Raw genomic sequence first — 18,286 nt, 5'->3', positions numbered from 1 at the left:
GATCAAAGCGTTGGACTAAGTCTGACTCTGTCATCACCGCCAGCTTCACCCAACGCTGCTGCACCATGTGATTAAAATAGTTTTTGAGCTATTTACCAGGGATACCATCAGTCCAGCATGGCCTCACCCTATGTGGGTTGTAGTGTTGGAGAAAGTCCGACACTTTGATCCCCTCCAGCACCATGCTGCACTGTATAGTTACGAAATTATGCTGAAATGTGTGCAAGGGGCAGAGTTACAGGGCACGAGCTGATGCCAGCCCAGCCCCTCTACCTAATTATTATCATTTATTGTATTTATCAAGCGACAACATATTACGCAGCTCTGGACAATTAATACATATAGTGGTACAAAGGATGGCATGGCAGATGTAACGTTACAAGGTTACATAACAATAGCTACTTAGCCTGCCCATTAAATAACGGGTGCTAGGGCTGTGGCGCGACCCCAGGGCGCACCGCCACGTTCCCTGCCATGCCCCCGGCAGTAGAAAGTTGCTGTGTGGTAGGGGGTGTGTTGGCCATCATGAAGAGTTGGGTTTGAGGGCTTGCTTGAATGTGTTAGAGGAGAGGGCGAGTCTGATGGGCGGTGGAAGGGCGTTGCAGAGAGTAGGGGCGGCTCTTGAGAAACCTTGCAGGCGCGCTTGGGAGTGGGAAATGCATGGGGCGGTGAGGCAAAGGTCGTTGGTGTATACCTGTGAACAAGCTCCGAGATGTAGGTAGGGCAGGTTTTGTGCACAAATTTATAGGCCAGGCATACAATCTTGAAACTTGAATTGGATAGGGAGCCAGTGCAGGGATTTACACAGGGGAATGTGGATGCGGAGCTGTGAGAAGAATGGATAAGTCTGGCAGCCGCATTCATAACTGATTGAAGGGGGGACAATGCGGCTCAAAGGGAGGCCAGACAGAAGGGAGTTGCAGTAATCAAGGTGGGAAATGATGAGGGCATGAATGAGCTCCTTGCTCAACTGTGAAAAAGTAGATCTCCTTCCAGATCCACACAATTTACCACTCTTTGGATCACCCAAGGTCCCCCTCCCCCAAAACTGACCCCCTCTCTTCCTCCGTGCACCTGAGATGAACTACATTGGGTGTTATATTCGCCTGGGGCTTTCTCCAGCCCCTTTGAAGCCGCTTGGTCCCTTGCCGTCTACCCAGGCCACTCCTGTCCCCCGCCAGGTGTTCTGGGCGAGTTACACTTCTCCAAGCATGCCCGGCCATGCACGCTTCAAAAGCTGGAAGCGTTATGCGCCTTTGCAGTAGTTGTTACGGGGGTATGCAATGCCGCGCATGTGTGATGAAGCACAATTTGGCCAGAATAACGGGCCGTCCAGCGGGGGACAGGGGCGGCCCATGGAGACAGCGAGGGACCAAGTGGCCCAAAGGGGACTAGAGCAAGCCCCAGGTGAGTATGGAACCTGAGATTTCTTGTCTTAGGTTCCATGTAAGTGCTGGGGGGGGGGGGGGGGGGATCCAGAAATTAGATTTGAAAGGGTTAAGAGTTCTGCATTTGTCATATTGTAATCATTTTCTTCTACTTCTGACTTTCCTGTTTGCGTTTCTCTCATGTTCTAATATATGTGTCCCTTGTAAATATTTTCTTTTGAAAGTTGAACAGCATTGGGAATTACTGGAAACCCTGGTTCTTCCGCCACGTGGAATCCTACCTGAAGAGTAACAGGAGCGGCACGGAATACATCCCGCTGAGGCATTACTATCACAGGCACACTCGCAGCATATTCTGGGAGCTGCAGGTGGGTTATATGTACAGCAAAAATAGCATCTCCAGCGCAAACCTAAAGTGAACCATGCACCACTTTTATCCCCCAGGGCATCCCAATGGCACATTAAAAATGTATGCTAACAATGTGGCTTATTACTAAAAAATCAATTCTACCTCTTCTTTTTACATTTAAATGTTTGTTAGAGGCTTTTTATTGCCCTACTTCTGAGGTCTTCTCTCCGCAGAAATAGCAGGCAGATAAGGACTGCTGTAATTAGCAGTAGCAGTGAGCAAACAAAGGCTTTCATCAGCGGGGGGGGGGGAGAGATAGGACACTGTACTTCAAAACAGTTTAGAGATTCACACTTCGTTACATTCTTACCTTCTCCTGGATAAACAAGGGCAGAGGGAAGGGGAGGGGAGAAAATGGCAGCACCTACAGCTATTAAAAACCAGGACAAACTGTAGGCTGCTTGGATCCGTTTAAATGTCATTTCAGAAATCGCATGATAAGTATAACCCCTCGGAGTGGGAGATGGATTACACAGCACCCCCTAAGGTCGGCCACGTTAGACTCCTCAGCTAGTAAAGTTAGTTAGTGGCTCAAGCTTGTGAAAGCAAGATGTTATATGGATATCAAAACTGCTGGCGAGTCTGCGTCAGTTTCTGGTCTCCATACATACACTAAAGCAGGCTCAGTGAAATCCTCCCTCTGTTTTATTCAGTGAAGGAGCCGGCAACAACTCCCTGGATATGGAATGAAGAAAGGGACAGAGTGTGCCTCGGGTTGTAACCCGCGCATGGAATAAATGCACTCACTTTTTATCAACTCATTTAAATGTAAAAATCCCAACCCCGGATTCGGCGCTTGCCTTCTATCTTGCACTCTCTCTTGCGGGTTGTGGAAGTAGCCTGTGGCTTTCCCTGGCAGCATTAAAGGACCACCATCGCAAAAAAAAATTAGATTTTAACTGCCTACTTTTTCACGATAGTGGTCCTTTAAAGAGAACCTGAAGTGAATAAAATTATTTAAAATAAACACATGACGTAGCTGCAAATAAATATTACATACTAACCTCACCGTCAGTTCCTCTCAGAAGCTCACCATTTTCTTCTAACAATGATCCCTTCCAGTTCTGACAATATTTTGTCAGAACTGAAATATACCAGTTGCTGTCAGTTACATATCAGCAGCTGTCAGTTACAACTGAATGTGCAAGGTAATGTCCATGCTTCCCTACAAAGTATTTATTCTTAAAAACACAAACGCAATCGCCGGATGGAAAAAAAAAAGATTTGTGAACGTTTCGTGTTTTCCTATACATTTGTAGCAAAATCGCCCTGAAAACTACATGCAGCGCTTTGATGAGCGAAAAGTGGACGCAACACGCTGATATGAACTATCCCATAACGATTCATTGCACTAGCAATTTCAGGGCATTTTTAAAAATCGCAGACACTCAAAAAAAGCGCAAAATGCCCTGGGTGTGTACAAGCCCTTAAAGTGTACCAGAGACAAGACAAATAACATTTATATTGCGCTTTTCTCCTTTCGGACTCAAAGCGACAAAGCTGCAGCCCCTAGGGCGCCCTCTATAGGCAGTAGCAGTGTTAGGCCAGAGCTGCAGCCACTAGGGTGCGCTCTATAGGCAGTAGCAGTGTTAGGCTAGAGCTGCAGCCACTAGGGAGCGCTCTATAGGCATTAGCAGTGTTAGGCCAGAGCTGCAGCCACTAGGGGTGCGCTCTATAGGCAGTAGCAGTGTTAGCCACCAGAGACCAAATAATAGAAAGAACCAATACTCTCCCGCAGCTTCCTCCAGCTCCATAAGCTCGTCTGAGTCCTACGCCGTCCTCCTACGGTCTGCCGTTCACCAACCCCGGGTAAGTATCAATTCTTTCTATTATTTGGTCTCTGGTACACTTTAAACGTGTATTCCCCACTTGTATTGAATTTAATATGTCTATGGATGAATTTATGGATTGAGGAATCTTGTAAACTTTTTGAATTTTAAAAGGAAGAAAGTTTATTGCTAATTTGCTGGTTTCCTGACCATTTTTTTAATTTATTTTTTTATCCTTGTAATTGATTATGAAGAAAGATCGGCCTCACAGCCATTTCATGGGTGTTCCTCGCTTTGTCAGAGGCCAGTAGTTACCCGACGAAGCCGTGAACAACAATGAAACGGTTGTCAGCTCGTCTTTCTTCTTCCCCGGTATCTGTAATGTCTTGGTATCTTGAGGACTGAAAATAAAGTCTTATAAAATGGTGGAATCGCTGCCGGCTCTCCTATCTGGTAACAATTTTATGTATTGCATTGCTGATGTGCTCGATCCTGGACTGAACAATCCTCTGTGTATGGTTCCTGGTAGCATTGTGTGTCGACCATTCTGACTTTTTTGTGCTTACAGCCCTTAGTTACAAGGCAACAGATATTCTGGGATAACCCCTTTCAGTAGAACCCGTCATGATATTGTAGACTTTAGCCGTGAAACATTCCTCACGCCAGAAATACACGTGATCATATTGTCAGCTGAAACGATCATTTATAGTAAGTTGTATTGTTCTTGTTTCTTGCTTTAGGACATTATTCCGTTTGGAAATCACCCTGTGTTCCGGTACCTGTTCGGCTGGATGGTTCCCCCCAAGATCTCCCTGCTGAAGCTCACCCAAGGGGAGACCATCCGCAGGTTGTATGAGCAGCACCATGTGGTGCAGGACATGCTGGTGCCCATGAGGTGTCTGCAGCAGTCCATAGAGGCCTTCCACAAGGAGATCAGGGTGAGTGGCTGCAGAACGGGGGGCTTCCTGGGCAACACTGTGCATTTTTTCAGAATGAATCTACATGAGGGAAAATGTTAAAGAGGAACTATTAGCAATAATATGCCCCCCAAAGAAAACACATATGTAAGTAGATACATACTTCCTCTACTTACATAACAGATGTATTGCACTCTCCTCGGGTTCCTTCCATATCATTTTATATTAGAAATATGGGGTCATTCTCTTCATGGCAGGGGCCATCTTGCTTCCTTCGGGTATATCCTTCCCCCCCCCCCCCCCGCACTCCCCTCCTCCCCGCACTTATTCTCAGCACAGCGGGGAGGAAAAATGCAGCTGGCAAAGACTCACCTAACAATAGATCCAAGCGCTGCAGTTCCCCCCTATACTCTCTGCACTACCACCGGCGGCAGTGCAGAGAGTATGGGGGGAACTGCAGCGCCTGGGAACATTATTTCTGGAGTCTGTGCGCTGCCTTTATCCTTCCCCAAAGATCTGTGCGGGGATGAAGGATAATGCGGCGGCGGCGGGCGGCAGAAGGGGGGGCGCGCACATCACACTGGAGGAGGGGGGCAGAGGACAGTGACAGGAGATAGCCTCTGGCCCCCCTCCGTGCGCTCTTACAGCGGCTACAAACGCCGCAGACAAGGGGAGAGCAGGCGGCCAATCACAGAGCAGAGAGGTGATTGACAGAGGCTTTAGCCAATCAGCCTGCCTGTCATTTCTGTTCTGCGGCTTGCGTCCTGCAGGCATGGGGAGAGAAAAACCTCCTAGAAAAAAAAGTAAGAAGGATTTTAACTAGTTGCATTTTCTTTTTAGCATCCTTTTTGTCTATGTAATAGACTAATATAGAAAATGTATTTCACATATAATGCCTAACAGTTACTCTTTAAAGTACACCTGTAACAAAAAATCCCAAAAAACAGCTCCGAAGGGGTACTTACCTCAGGAGATGGAAACCACAGGATCCTAATGAGGCTTTCCCCGCCCTCTTTAGCCTTGGGGATCCAGCGCTGGCTCCCCTGAAGGCTCCCCCGACAAGCACTGCGCAGGCTCATCATTTTTCCTGCAAGGGCTCCTGCGCCCTTTTTTCCCGTTGCGGCCTGAAGAGCCTTTGGATTATATAGCTGTTTTTTTTTTTTTTTTATCTCAAGTACACTTTAAATAGAACCCGAGGTGGGTTTGAAGAATATTATCTGCATACAGAGGCTGGATCTGCCTATACAGCTCAGCCTCTGTTGCTATCCCAAACCCCCCTAAGGTCCCCCTGCACTCTGCAATCCCTCATAAATCACAGCCACGCTGCTGACAAACAGCTTGTCAGAGCTGGCTGTGTTTATCTCTATAGTGTCAGTCTGCTGCTCTCCCCGCCTCCTGCAGAACTCCAGTCCCCGCCTGCATCCCTTACCTCCCTGCTGATTGGAGGGAAGGGACGGGGGCAGGGACCGGAGCTATGCAGGAGGCGGGGGAGCAGCTGAGACAGACACTACAGATTTAAACACAGCCTCACAGCATGGCTGTGATTTATGAGGGATTGCAGAGTGCAGGGGGACCTTAGTGGGGTTTGGGATAGCAACAGAGGCTGGGCTGTATAGGCAGATCCAGCCTTTGTATGCAGATAACATTCTTTAAACACACCTCGGGTTCTCTTTAAAGTGCAACTGTCGGGCATAAAATAAAAAATCTATTCTTTATTTTTATCTGGTAAACAAGTAATAGGGATGCTAACCAGGCAATCCAAAAGTTAAAATCTCTAGGACTTTTCTTGTTGATAAATGATCATTCCCCAGTTTACCTGATTCTTATTTGGTACACACAAATGTTGGTACGCACAAAGGAAGTTGCAGGGCATGCTGGGTTGTCCTTTTTGCTTCTCTACTTTCCCCTCAGACTTAAAGTGAACCTCCGGACTAAAAATCTACTCAGCAGAACTGAAATGGCTTGGTGTTTCTTTAACAGTTTCACAGCATCAGAACTTTGTTTTTCTTACCAAAGCATCATTTTTAGCTGCATTTTTAGCTAAGCTCCACCCATCAAAGAAAACTGCCCAGGCTTTTTTTCCCTGATGCTGTGCAGAGCATGATGGGATTTCCTATGTTGTTATTCACGTTGCCTAGCAACTGGGAGAGGTGCTCAGGACACAGGACAGTTGGAACTGTGTATCATGCTCCCTGTCACCTCCTTTCAACCAAAAAGATGGCTGCCATCATGAATTCAAACATTTGCCTGTTCTTTTAAAACAGGGTGGGTAAGAGATTATATTACCTATCTATTTTAATTAACATAACTAATGTAACTTAATGACAGTATATTTGTTTAGGCTGAAGTTCCTCTTTAACTAATGCAGCCTGATTGGATGAAGTCTCTTTCCCTCCTGTTTTCCCCTCCCACACCTCTGTTCCTCACTGATTGGGCAATATTTCTCATGCTGAGACAATGCACTGTCTATAGTGGACGGTGGGCAATGCATACACAATCAGGCAGAGTAAGGGAGGAAATGACATCAGGATCGCCTTCAAAATAGCCACAGTTAAAATGGGAAATGCTAAGAAGTAGTGATAGGAATTCCGGCTCTTCTCCGAGAATCGGCTCTTCTGAATCGGCTCCCATTAAAGGGCCGGCTCTTACGGCTCTGGATCGTTTCTTCATTAAATATCACTAGACACCACTCAGAATTGGAGTAAAAGCCCCGCCCCTTCTCCATGACAACTCCAGACTGTTTCTCTGACTTGGGCAATCCCTCCTGCTACTGCTCTGCTCCGCCCCATACACGCCTACAAGCTGCAAGAGGACTACATCTCCCAGCATGCCTCAGTGCCCTTTTTTACACAGCAAATCAGAGCTGTGTGGGGCGGCTGAGGCATCGGCTCCTTCAAAACTGAGAACCGGCTCTTGTTGTTCGCAGCAAAGAGCCGGCTCGTTCGCGAACGACCCATCACTACTAAGAAAGATTTTCTCTTTTTTTAACGTAAAAAAATTACTTAACATCAAAATGTGGACAGTGCCATACATATGTTATGTAAGTAGAGCAAGTATTTATCTACATATATATGTGTTGTTTTTTTTCTGAGATCGTATGGCTGACAGCTCCTCTTTAAAAATGTGTTTTTGCATCCATACACCACAGATGTCTAAAGGCATTTTAGTACAAGACTACTTCCGCCAGCAGTGGACATCTATAGGCATTTTTGTGTCCCCATGTTTCTTTGGCTCCGATATCTAAAAGGCGTTTAGTATTTGGCCTCAATTCACTAAGATCATGCTGGAGATAAGGCAAGAGAAAACTTACCTCCAAACCGTGAGAGAGTTATCTTATCTCTTCATTCCTTAAGTTACCTCCTCTGTAGTTATTTTCACACGCAGTTAATTAACAGCCTGTCTTTCACTCTGGAGTTATTTTAAGGATTGAAGAGTTAACTTAAAGACAGAAGAGTTAACTTTAGGTTTGCCTGAGGTAAAATGTTTCCTGAATACTACATGCCTTATCACCATGGTAACAACTCTAGAAGAGTTATTAAAGACAGGAGATAAGCTTAGTGAATTGAGGCCTTTAACTGTAGAATTCTGGAGTTATTTTAAGGATTGAAGAGGTAACTTTAGGTTTGCCTGAGGTAAAATGTTTCCTGAATACTACATGCCTCATCACCATGGTGATCACTCTAGAAACGTTATTAAAGACAGGAGATAAGCTTAGTGAATTGAGGCCAAAGTTTTGGCTCAGTGCTGACTTTCTACTTTACTTGAAATATGCAAATAATAATTTGTTACAGAAATATGCAAATATTACTCAAAATATATGCAGCTTGAAAGTGGACCAATCAAACACTATCACTGCAAGATTTGATTGGTCCATGTTACAATAGATTTTCGTAATGATTAGCATAATTCTCAATCATCTTATATTTATTTGCACCTCATTGACTGACTAATGTGGACTTGGGGACAGCATTTAATAAACACAATACAAACCTAGCTGGCAATGGCGTGTAGTTTTTAAAGGATACCCAAGGTGACATGTGACATGATGAAATAGACATGTGTATGTACAGTGCCTAGCACACAAATAACTATGCTGTGTTCCTTTCTTTTTCTGTCTGAAAGAGTTAAATATCAGGTATGGAAGTGGCTGACTCAGTCCTGACTCAGACAGGAAGTAACTACAGTGTGACCCTCACTGATAAGAAATTCCAACTATAAAACACTTTCCTTGCAGAAAATTGATTCTGAAGGCAGGAAAGAGATAAACGGTTTAATAGTTCAATGTATGTGTCATTGAGCAAAAACAAACAGTTCAAACTTAAAAAGTAGATTTAAACATAAAAATAACACACTGGAATATCTTAAAAAGTAATTTTTAGGAGAAGGAAAATAGATACAATCCTTTATTTCATTCGTTTATTTTCACCTCAGGTATCCTTTAAAAAACAGGGTTACAATCAGTGCAATGTATGTTGATGTCCTGGAGGGGATAGTTTTACTCTTCAGAGTTTAGGCACCTCTTGGTTTCCTCTGAACCTGGTTATATATGTGAAGTGAGGATATACCCATGTCTGCTACATTGTGAGCGATGACCTTTGTGTTGCAGGTGTACCCGCTATGGCTCTGCCCCTTCATACTCCCCAGTCAGCCGGGAATGGTACATCCCAGAGGGAAAGAGGCGGAGCTTTATGTAGACATTGGAGCCTATGGGGAGCCAAAGACCAAACACTTCAACGCCAAAGCTTCTATGCGCCACTTGGAGAAGTTTGTCAGAGATGTCGACGGGTAAGTCATACGCAGAAAATCACTGGTGAGACGTCATGGAGGACATACAGGGGAACATGCTAATGACTCCTCATATAAACTGAACAGTGCCAATCTCAGTGTGGCCATAGTGAAGTGTGATAACCATTATTATAAGAAGTAGTTCTTATTCTACCTACCCGCTACCTGTATTATCCCTGTAATGGCTGACCCTATTTCCTGGTCTGGAACAGGTTGGACGTTCGCCCTTCTAGCTTCACCTGTAAGAGTTCTTATCCCCTGGAAGTGTGATATCTCCCCTCAGCGCATTTACACAACTACCTTGTGAATAGGGCTAAGGGCGCCCATACACTACTACAACAACAAACATTTGTAAAGCGCTTTTCTTCCCGCAGGACTCAAAGCACATAATTATGGTTCAGACCAGTGATTGGTAAATTGTGGGTAAATTGTGGTACAGAGGAAGAATTCAATTTGTCAGCAAATGCCAGGCTAAACAGGTGGCTTTTTAGTCTGGATTTGAATACTTTAAGGGATAGGGTTGTCTTTACTGACTGTGGTAGGGAATTCCAAAGGGTAAGGACAGCATGACAGAAAGCTCTGGCTCCAAAGGTTCTGATGTGCACTCTGGGTTTTGATGTGCATTCTTTGCAGAGATCAATGCCATAGCATGGCGAAGCAATCGATCCGGCATGTTGGAAAAATCTCTGTTGAAAGGTCTTTATTGCGTGCATGGCGGTAATAGCGTTCAATTTCCAGATGACAGGCCAGTGTCCCCCCAAGTGTATGTGCCCTGTAATGAGTGTTGCAGTCTAATTTTCTCGCCGGCGCGCCCCCTTACCGCCTCCTGTGCCCAGCGTCATTTTGAATTTCTGCCGCAGGCGCCCGTACCACTGCCGCTTGCAAGTATTGTCAGTACATGCGGGTGTGTCATGGGGCACAGGCGCCTGCGGTGGCAGTTCAAAATGACACCAGAGGAGGCAAGGAGCTGAGCTGACAGGTGAGTCTGCAACATTCACCACAGGCCCAGGGCGTACAAATGACATGGGGTGGGGGCAGCCCAGGAGGTGACGGCGCTTGGGCAATTTCCATTAGATTTCATACAGCAATCTATTGGAAATCTGTCTTCAGTGTGTGGGCAGGCAGTAGATCGCTCTCCAATTCAGAAACACACAAAAGGCAACGAAAAATTGCAACACAGAAAAGCATATATTTGCATTGTTTTTTTGCTTGTACAAGTGCGAATTCAAAGCCTCAATTACATATGTCTGACCTTTCCCCGGTCGCGCTCTTCTCACGCCCTCTCCTCTCTTCCAGCTTCCAGATGCTGTACGCAGACTGTTACATGAGCCGCCAGGAATTCTGGGAGATGTTCGACGGATCTCTGTACCAAAAGCTGCGCGATCAACTAAACTGCAAGAACGCCTTCCCGGAGGTTTACGACAAGATCTGCAAAGCGGCCCGCCACTAAGCGAAGACCAGAGTGTTATTTGTGTGCGACATGATTGTAAATCGGACCACTGTTTTGTTCCCAGTAATCTGCAATGTTGCGTTTCCTGACATCGTTCTACTACAGCCGCCAGCCGTGCCGGGGTTATTGAGCAGCCGGACTCTCAGTAACGGTTCTGAGTGTAATATTCGGTATATATACCAGGCATCGGACGGTCCGAAAGCCTCCTGCACAGCAGCGGGTGAAGATCCACCAATCCCTCCTGGTCTCCACACTGTGCAGTTTATAAGTCCTCCCCTAAATTCTTCTGAGCCCCCCTTAAGCTTCAGCACAAACAGCACCGTGACTTCTTCATTAGCTACAGTCGGGGTTCTGCTTTAAATCCCCAGACACAGGAGCTGAGGGAGGTCCTTGTGGAACCAGCTACCCTCCGGTACAATGCTACAGGGCACATAACAGCACTAATAACTCACTGGAAGGTGGTGGAACGTTTGTCTTGAATATGAGGTCTGTGGCACTTTAAAAGCCTGACTGTAAGGTTTTATGGAAATGAAAGCCAAATGACGGCCATTTTTTGTATATCTGGAGAAGCGCCAACTAAGTTTAATGCTTTAATTAAATATCTTTTGTGTTACACTTCATACTTGTTATTGTTCCTATCGTATGATTAGAGTCCGTGAGATGCTGCCAGGGCCTGCTACATGCAAAGTGGATGCAAGTTGTACTCCACTTGGAATTGGGACAACATACTAAAGGGTACATGTAGTACTAGGGCCTACTTTGAAATTGATGTTCCTTTCTGCTTTCCTGTACAGCAAATGTTATCAATTACAATGATTTGTCGAATTTAGTGGTCTGTCCTGACATGTAAATAGAAGCCAAAAAGTGTTTTATCTGTCTCAGAAAAGGCTGCTGCTAATGCTGGGAATACAACATGAGATTTTCAGACGATTTTCCAATCGTTTTTCTTATCCATTCACTTCTATCAAAATCGATCAGAAAAATGATGGAAAATAAGATCGAACATGTCGGAAATTATCCATCGAACCGTCTATTTAACACAAAATCTAATGGTGTATTCCCAGCATAAGGTTTTATAACTAAAAAGTTGAACGGGCCATTACTTTTGTTTATTTTTCAGCTCCGAGCAGATTTATCACAGCTGCTGTTTAGTATCCAGTCTAAAAATGAAACCCCCAAGGTGCCCAGAGATTACTTGATAATTGCAAATTAACACGACAGAAACCCCTGGCCACTGTCGTGCCCCCCCCCCATGTTTTATGTTCCCCCCGGTGCCCGTGCAGTGGCCAGGGTGGGCGTGGCGGCGTCACAAGGAAGATTTCATGCTATAATCAAATCGGGAATCGGCCAGTGGTTTATGGCAGACACAGATGTCTACGTTCAGAGAGAGGTCTGTCTCTTGGTCGATTGGCTGGCAGAATCACTAGATGTATGGACACCCTTAGGGCTTATTTCCACTTGGAGCCGGATCCGTTTTCAACTCTGCTGCGGTTCCCATTGTGACACGAAGACCCAGACTGAATCGCTAAGCCGTGCCATGCACATCGCAGTGCAGTCTGGATGGCAAAGCAGTTAAAAAGACAGCGTTTCTCCGCCTCTCCCACCTGCAGGGAACCGCTGCAGATCTGTACTGAATTCGGCACTAGTGGAAACGGGCTCTAAACTGAAAATATAAGATTCCATTCTATGTTCTATTTACCTTCAGTACAACACATACAATTAATCATCTCACAAGTTTATTTTCACTTCATGTCTGCTTTAATGGCAGGCAGTTAGCATTTATTTCAGGTGGAGTATGCTTTAACAAAGAGAGGTAAAACCAATGATTGTCTCGGTACCAACTACACAATACTGCACATTGCACTCTGATCACATGACTACTTTTCACAAACACAACCAATCATCAGCTGATCCTCTGTTACGCTGTAGAAGGCGGGGCAGAAGACGTCCGGTTCCCAGCAGGCAATGGGGTGTGTGATTTCTGGATGCGCTCTCTGGAAGGACAGAACGGGGAATTAACAAAAACTAAGTTTATATCCTGAAATATTCTTTAACCAATTGAGGACCACAGGCTTACACCCCCCTAGTGACCAGGCAATACTTTACAATCCCGCACTGCACAGCTTTAACGGTTTATTGCGCGGTCATACAACTTAGCACCCAAATGAATTTTACTCCCTTTTCTTCCCACCAACAGAGCTTTCTGTTGGTGGGATCTGATTGCTGCTGCAACATGTATTTTTTTTAATCAATTTTATTGTTTGTATTTTTTAATAGGAAAAGTTATCTTTCTTTAATTCCCTCCCTCCCCACCTTCCCTCCCTCGCCCCGAGATCCAACCAATATGATCGCCTTTCATAGGCGTCGGCCTATGAGAGGGATAAGATTGTGAGCCACTCCTTGGGACAGCCAAGTGACAAAGCTGTCCCCTGTACAGCGCTGCATTAGATCGCAGTGCTGTACAAATGAAAAAAAGACGCGGTTTTGTTTCCTAACAGCCTGCCAGCTCCGATCATGGCTGGCAGGCTGTTTACCGAGCAAAGCTCCGTAGTAACTCAATCTCTGCCTACAAGACCTGATGCCAATCTGCGTTAGGCGATCCCTTTCCCATGAGAAATCTATTCCTTTTCTCAAATAGATCATCAGGGGGGTCTGTATGGCTGATATTGTGGTGAACCCCCCCCCCCACAGTGTGATGTCATGACTTATACTTTTGCCCATGAGGAGGCTGTAGCAACAACATACATTTTTAAAGCACTTTTCTCGCGTAGGACTTAAACCGCATAAGCATGGCTCGGACCGGTAATTAGTTGATTTGTAAATCGTGGTACGTAGAATTCTACAAGTCTGGAAATGCCAGGCTAAACAAGTGGCTTTGCAGTCTGGATTTGAATAACTCCAGGGATGGGGCTGTCTTTATTGGGTGTGGTAGGGAATTCCATAGCGTAGGGGCCGCATGACAGAAAGCTCTAGCTCCAAATGTTTTGAGTTGCACTCTGGGAGTGACCACGTTTATAGATCCTGCTGATCTGAGGTTGTGAGAGATGGGGTACAGTTTCAGCAAGTCCTTCATGTATCCAGGGCTCAAATTGTGTATGGATTTGAATCAACAGTCCAAACTTGAAGAGAATTCTCCATTATACAAGTAACCAGTGCAGTGAGCAAAGTACATGGTAAGCTTGGGGTAGCAGCAGGAAGTTAGCGTGAAGGGCAGGAAAAATATTAATCCAGCTCTGTAACATAATTACTGTACAGGAAAAAGGATTTTCAACAGTTTTGTACAAATAGGCAAAACTCTGCTCACCTGTAATAAGGAAGTAAGGGTTAGCAAATAAAAGGTGTTGGCCATTAGTTGGTAACTGATTAAGTAACAAAGCTAGCAACTAATTGATCAGTCACAAGCACCTTTGACTTGTGATATGACAGGTCCTCTTCTGGGTGAGCAGAGATTTCCATGTATGGCAAATTCTTCCTCTCACGCAATGCCTTCCCGACTACTGAGACAGAGAAGAACATACATTGACCGCAGCTTGCTGAGCCAAGGGATAATGTGCTGTCGCAATCGCCAGAGCAGCAGCAGAATTCCATAAGAGTGGACTATGGTACTTCTGGAGCCGTGCAGCACAAGTGGGGTTTAGGGTTTTGTTTTTTTTATTATTATTAAAATAAAATGCGTTTTTGTTATAGAAGCTGTTCAGTAACAGCTTTACTGTAACAATACATGAAATCTGCTGCACAAAAACGCTCCAAAAAACACTAGGCATGTTTAGCAAACCTCTCTAAACATGCCTAGAATCGCTCTGAAATCTGCTTCAAAAACATCTAGCGTTAGCAGGTCTGCTAGAGGTTTTTGGTGTGCACTGGCCCAGAGACACTGAAGCGAAAAAAAAATGATGATATTATGATTTGTATGTGTAGTACAGCTAAGAAATAAAACATTAAGATCAGATACATCAGTCTAATTGTTTCCAGTACAGGAAGAGTTAAGAAACTCCAGTTGTTATCTCTATGCAAAAACGCCATTAAGCTCTACGACTTTCAAAGTCGTGGAGAGGGCTGTTATCTGACTTTTATTATCTCAACTTTTCCTGAACTATTTACTTTTTCTCTGCCAAAGGAGAGGTCATTAGTTCACAGACTGCTCTGAAAGAATCATTTTGAATGCTGAGTGTTGTGTAATCTGCACATATTATAGAATGATGCACTGTTAGAAAAAACACTATATACCTGAAAATAAAAATATGAGAATATTTTCTTTGCTGCTAATCTTCTAGTAACTATTCATAGTACACAACCAATTCACTATATCATATTTTTTTCTTTTTGCTTCAGTGTCTCTTTAAAGAGTACCTCCCTGAGTCATAGCTTATAGTTAATGTACCCCTCATTGGGCCAGGTCCAATTTTTTCTCCCAAGTTTTCTCCTCGGTGATATTTTTACATCTTATCAGTAAAATTTATTTTAAGCCACCAGCAAGCAAGAAAATACTCAGCATAATTTTGGCAGTACTTTTTCACCTGCTTTTTGGTACTTCAGTTGTAGAGTGTAAAAGTTATGTTAAACAGAAGATGAAAAAATATCTCCTAAGAGAAACTTAGGAGAAAAAAAGTGAATTGGATTGGGCCCACTGTCCCCCTAACCTACGATCGGCGACTGAACTTGTAATTCACTCACCGATTCGCCGGGAAACATGCCCTTTGGAACAACCCCCCCCCCCCCCCCCCTTCCTCGGTCGGCAAAACCACTGCCAATAAAGTTTTAAAACTTGCCTTGTTTAGTTTTCAGGTTAACTTGGGCATTAAGTAACAATCTGTACTCACTGCAGAACTTTATCCCTCTCCGGATCAGACAAATAGCGGCCTGTTTTAGAGATGAAGGAGGTCCGGAAACTCGTTGCCGTTTTACCCCGTGGCGGTTTGTTGATGTCATATCGCCCGACTCCAACCGAGTTCTGAAGAGAAAAACACTGTTCATGGTCTGAGGCAAAGAGAGAGGGCTCTATAAACAACAAGCCAACTGGTGAGGAGGTAGAGATGAGAGTCTGCAATGTTAAGCCTTGCACACACATTAGATTCTCGGCCTAGACAACCAATCGGGGCCGCCTCTGCAGAGAATCTAGCATTTGTAGGACGTTACCCGATCCCTCCAGATGCGTCAGCGAGAGATCCGGACTGGCGTATCGTCTCGGCAGAGCCTAGGCCAACCCCACCAGTTCTGGGATGTTTTGTTGTGCACTGCACCATCATCGCTCTTCCTGCCTCCATATCTAAACAAAGCAACTGTACAGAACTTGGTTCTAAACTGATGTATGAGGGGCGGGGTCCCAATCATTACAGGAGACAGTCGTGTGTGTTGATATGCACCTACTGTATATACTCACATATAAGCCTAATTTTTCAGCACAAAAAATATGCTGAAAAGTTACTCCCTCTGCTTATATGCGAGTCAGTGGAGCAGAACAGATGGTGGAGCAGGTTTTGTTACTGGCAGGTTTTAGTTACTGTCTCCCTGCTGTGTCTGTGCCCCCCCCCCCACCCCCACCCCTGCAACATTGTGTGAATAGTGCGCTGCTCAGGACTACCTGTGTCCCCTGGCTTGTGGAGCAGAGCGTGCAAGAAATATGTCAGCGGTGCAATGATCGGGGATTCTTACTGTGTGGCAATCTCTGTCTCTTATCTATGATGCCATTTAGTGGGGCCTTGAGACACAGCTGTATCATCCGTGGGGCACATCTGGCTATGGGGAGGGAGGCTGACTTGTACTGGGGGAACATCTGGCTACTGTGGAGGGGGCTTATACGTGAGTCAATCACTTTTTCCTGGTTTCTGAGGGAAAAGTGGGTACCTCGGCTTATATGTGGGTCGGCTTATATGCGAGTATATACAGTACTTAGGGGTCAGTCCAATCAAAACTGATCATTCTGTTATGGGTGAGGCCGGTTTCACACTGCTGACCTGCGGGAGCAGTGCAGTGCGATCTGCAGTTACAATCAGTTGTAAATATGAGATGTATACTCACAAACTCGGGTTATGGCTAAGGCAACCACTGATAAGGCAGGTGGTGAGCTAACCTGACCCCACTCAGGTTAAGAAGTTGTTCTCTGTAGATAGGAAAGGGAAGAATCACCCCTCCACCAAGGGTGGACAATCATAACACTACAAACTTGTATAGAGGCGCCAAACAGAGTAAAAACTGCTTTCTATAAAATTTTAAAAAGAGAGGCAGTGGTGGACTTGCCTCCCCAATAGAAGACGCAACAATGTCGGAGTGAGTTAAAAAAAAATAATCGATTGCTCACGGTGCAACGCGTTTCGCTGGTTCAACCCTGCTTCATCAGGCAATTAAAAGAGCAACTGGAAGTGGTCTTCAACAGGGCAAGAGCCTCTGACAGACCACTTCTATTGAAACTTAAAGCGCACCTGAAGTAAGGGGGATATGGAGGCAGACATGTATTTGCTTTTAAATAATGCACATTGCCTGGCTGTCCTGCTGATCCTCTGCCTCTAATACCTTTAGCCATAAACCCTGAACAAGCATGCAGGTCAGAAAGTTCAACTTAACCTTTTCAGGACCACAGGCATTACCCTCCCCCCTAAAGACCAGGCCATTTTTGTAAAATAGGCTACTGCAGCTTTAAGGCCAAGCTGCAGAGCCGCACAACTCAGCACAGAGCTTTCTGTTGGTGGGGTCAGATCACCCCCAGGTTTGTTTGTTTATTTCAAATAAATATTTATTGTATTTTTTTATTATTTAAATTCCCTTCTTTCCCTCCCCCCCACCTGCCTATCACAGCGAATCGCTTCCGCGTCCCCCAGGGGAACAGCCATGTCACACGGCTGTCCCCAGTACAGCGCTGTACATGCTAATTAGACGTTGGTTTCGCCATCTAACAGTCTCTGAGCGGAGCTCCGCCTATCAATAGATGTGCACGCGATCTGCAAAACAAAGCCCCAGGACTTTACGCCGATCGGCGTTAGGTAGTCCTGGGGCTGCCGCTGCGGCCACGCCCATCGGCGTGACGTGGTCGGCAACAGGTTAAAGTGGACCTGAACTCTTGCACAGGACAAAAGGAAAACAGAAAGAAATGCACCCTGTGTGTTTTTAGAGAGAACAGCCTGTCTAATTCCCCCCATCTGTTAGTGATCACAAGTGTTTGATCTCTTAGCTGTGTCAGCACAGAAATTCGGCAGCAGACACAGTTAATATGTAAACACAGCATGTTAACCCTTTGTCTGCTTCCATGAAAGCAGGAAGTAGACACACTGGAGATTTATTGTAGGAATTGTATCAGCTGTAACAAAGAAATGTCCTTCTTTAACCACCTCATTAGGCATGAAAGATAAATCGAATTTAAAACGAAATCGCGATCACCAAGATCACAATTTCGGAATCGTCAAAGTGGCAATTATCGTGATCAGTTGTTTGAAGAAGTGGCTTCTAACTTCCCCAAAGTCCTGGCGTGAGCGGCCCTCAGCGTTGGACATACCTTCCGTACGAGTCCATCGCAGTCTGCCGGCTCTTGTGCTGGGAAAAACTCCAGGTTCCTGTATGTCACATGACATACAGGA

General features: G+C 45.1%; 2 protein-coding genes across 4 annotated transcripts in view; one reads left to right on the top strand and one right to left on the bottom strand.

The window, feature by feature from the left end:
* DHCR24 (24-dehydrocholesterol reductase) overlaps window positions 1–11,338 on the top strand; it is a 32,493-nt gene extending 21,155 nt beyond the window's left edge. For all 3 annotated transcript variants that reach the window (XM_068239022.1, XM_068239021.1, XM_068239023.1), the window contains exons 7-10: window positions 1,613–1,756; window positions 4,307–4,504; window positions 9,090–9,268; window positions 10,565–11,338. In XM_068239022.1, the coding sequence (XP_068095123.1) occupies window positions 1,613–1,756; window positions 4,307–4,504; window positions 9,090–9,268; window positions 10,565–10,718 (675 nt within the window). In that variant the 3' untranslated portion in view covers window positions 10,719–11,338. The remainder of the gene's footprint in view (window positions 1–1,612; window positions 1,757–4,306; window positions 4,505–9,089; window positions 9,269–10,564) is intronic.
* Window positions 11,339–12,437: 1,099 nt separating this feature from the next.
* The window catches only part of CIMAP2 (ciliary microtubule associated protein 2), a 33,425-nt gene continuing 27,576 nt past the window's right edge, over window positions 12,438–18,286 (bottom strand). The window contains exons 9-10 of the mRNA XM_068239024.1: window positions 15,539–15,669; window positions 12,438–12,712 (exon numbers count right to left, since the gene is read on the bottom strand). Coding sequence (XP_068095125.1) covers window positions 12,637–12,712; window positions 15,539–15,669 — 207 coding nt within the window. The 3' untranslated portion in view covers window positions 12,438–12,636. The remainder of the gene's footprint in view (window positions 12,713–15,538; window positions 15,670–18,286) is intronic.

This window comes from Hyperolius riggenbachi, chromosome 6 (genome assembly GCF_040937935.1).
Source record: "Hyperolius riggenbachi isolate aHypRig1 chromosome 6, aHypRig1.pri, whole genome shotgun sequence".
NCBI lineage: Eukaryota > Metazoa > Chordata > Amphibia > Anura > Hyperoliidae > Hyperolius > Hyperolius riggenbachi.
This window is presented reverse-complemented; position numbering and strand designations above follow the sequence as displayed.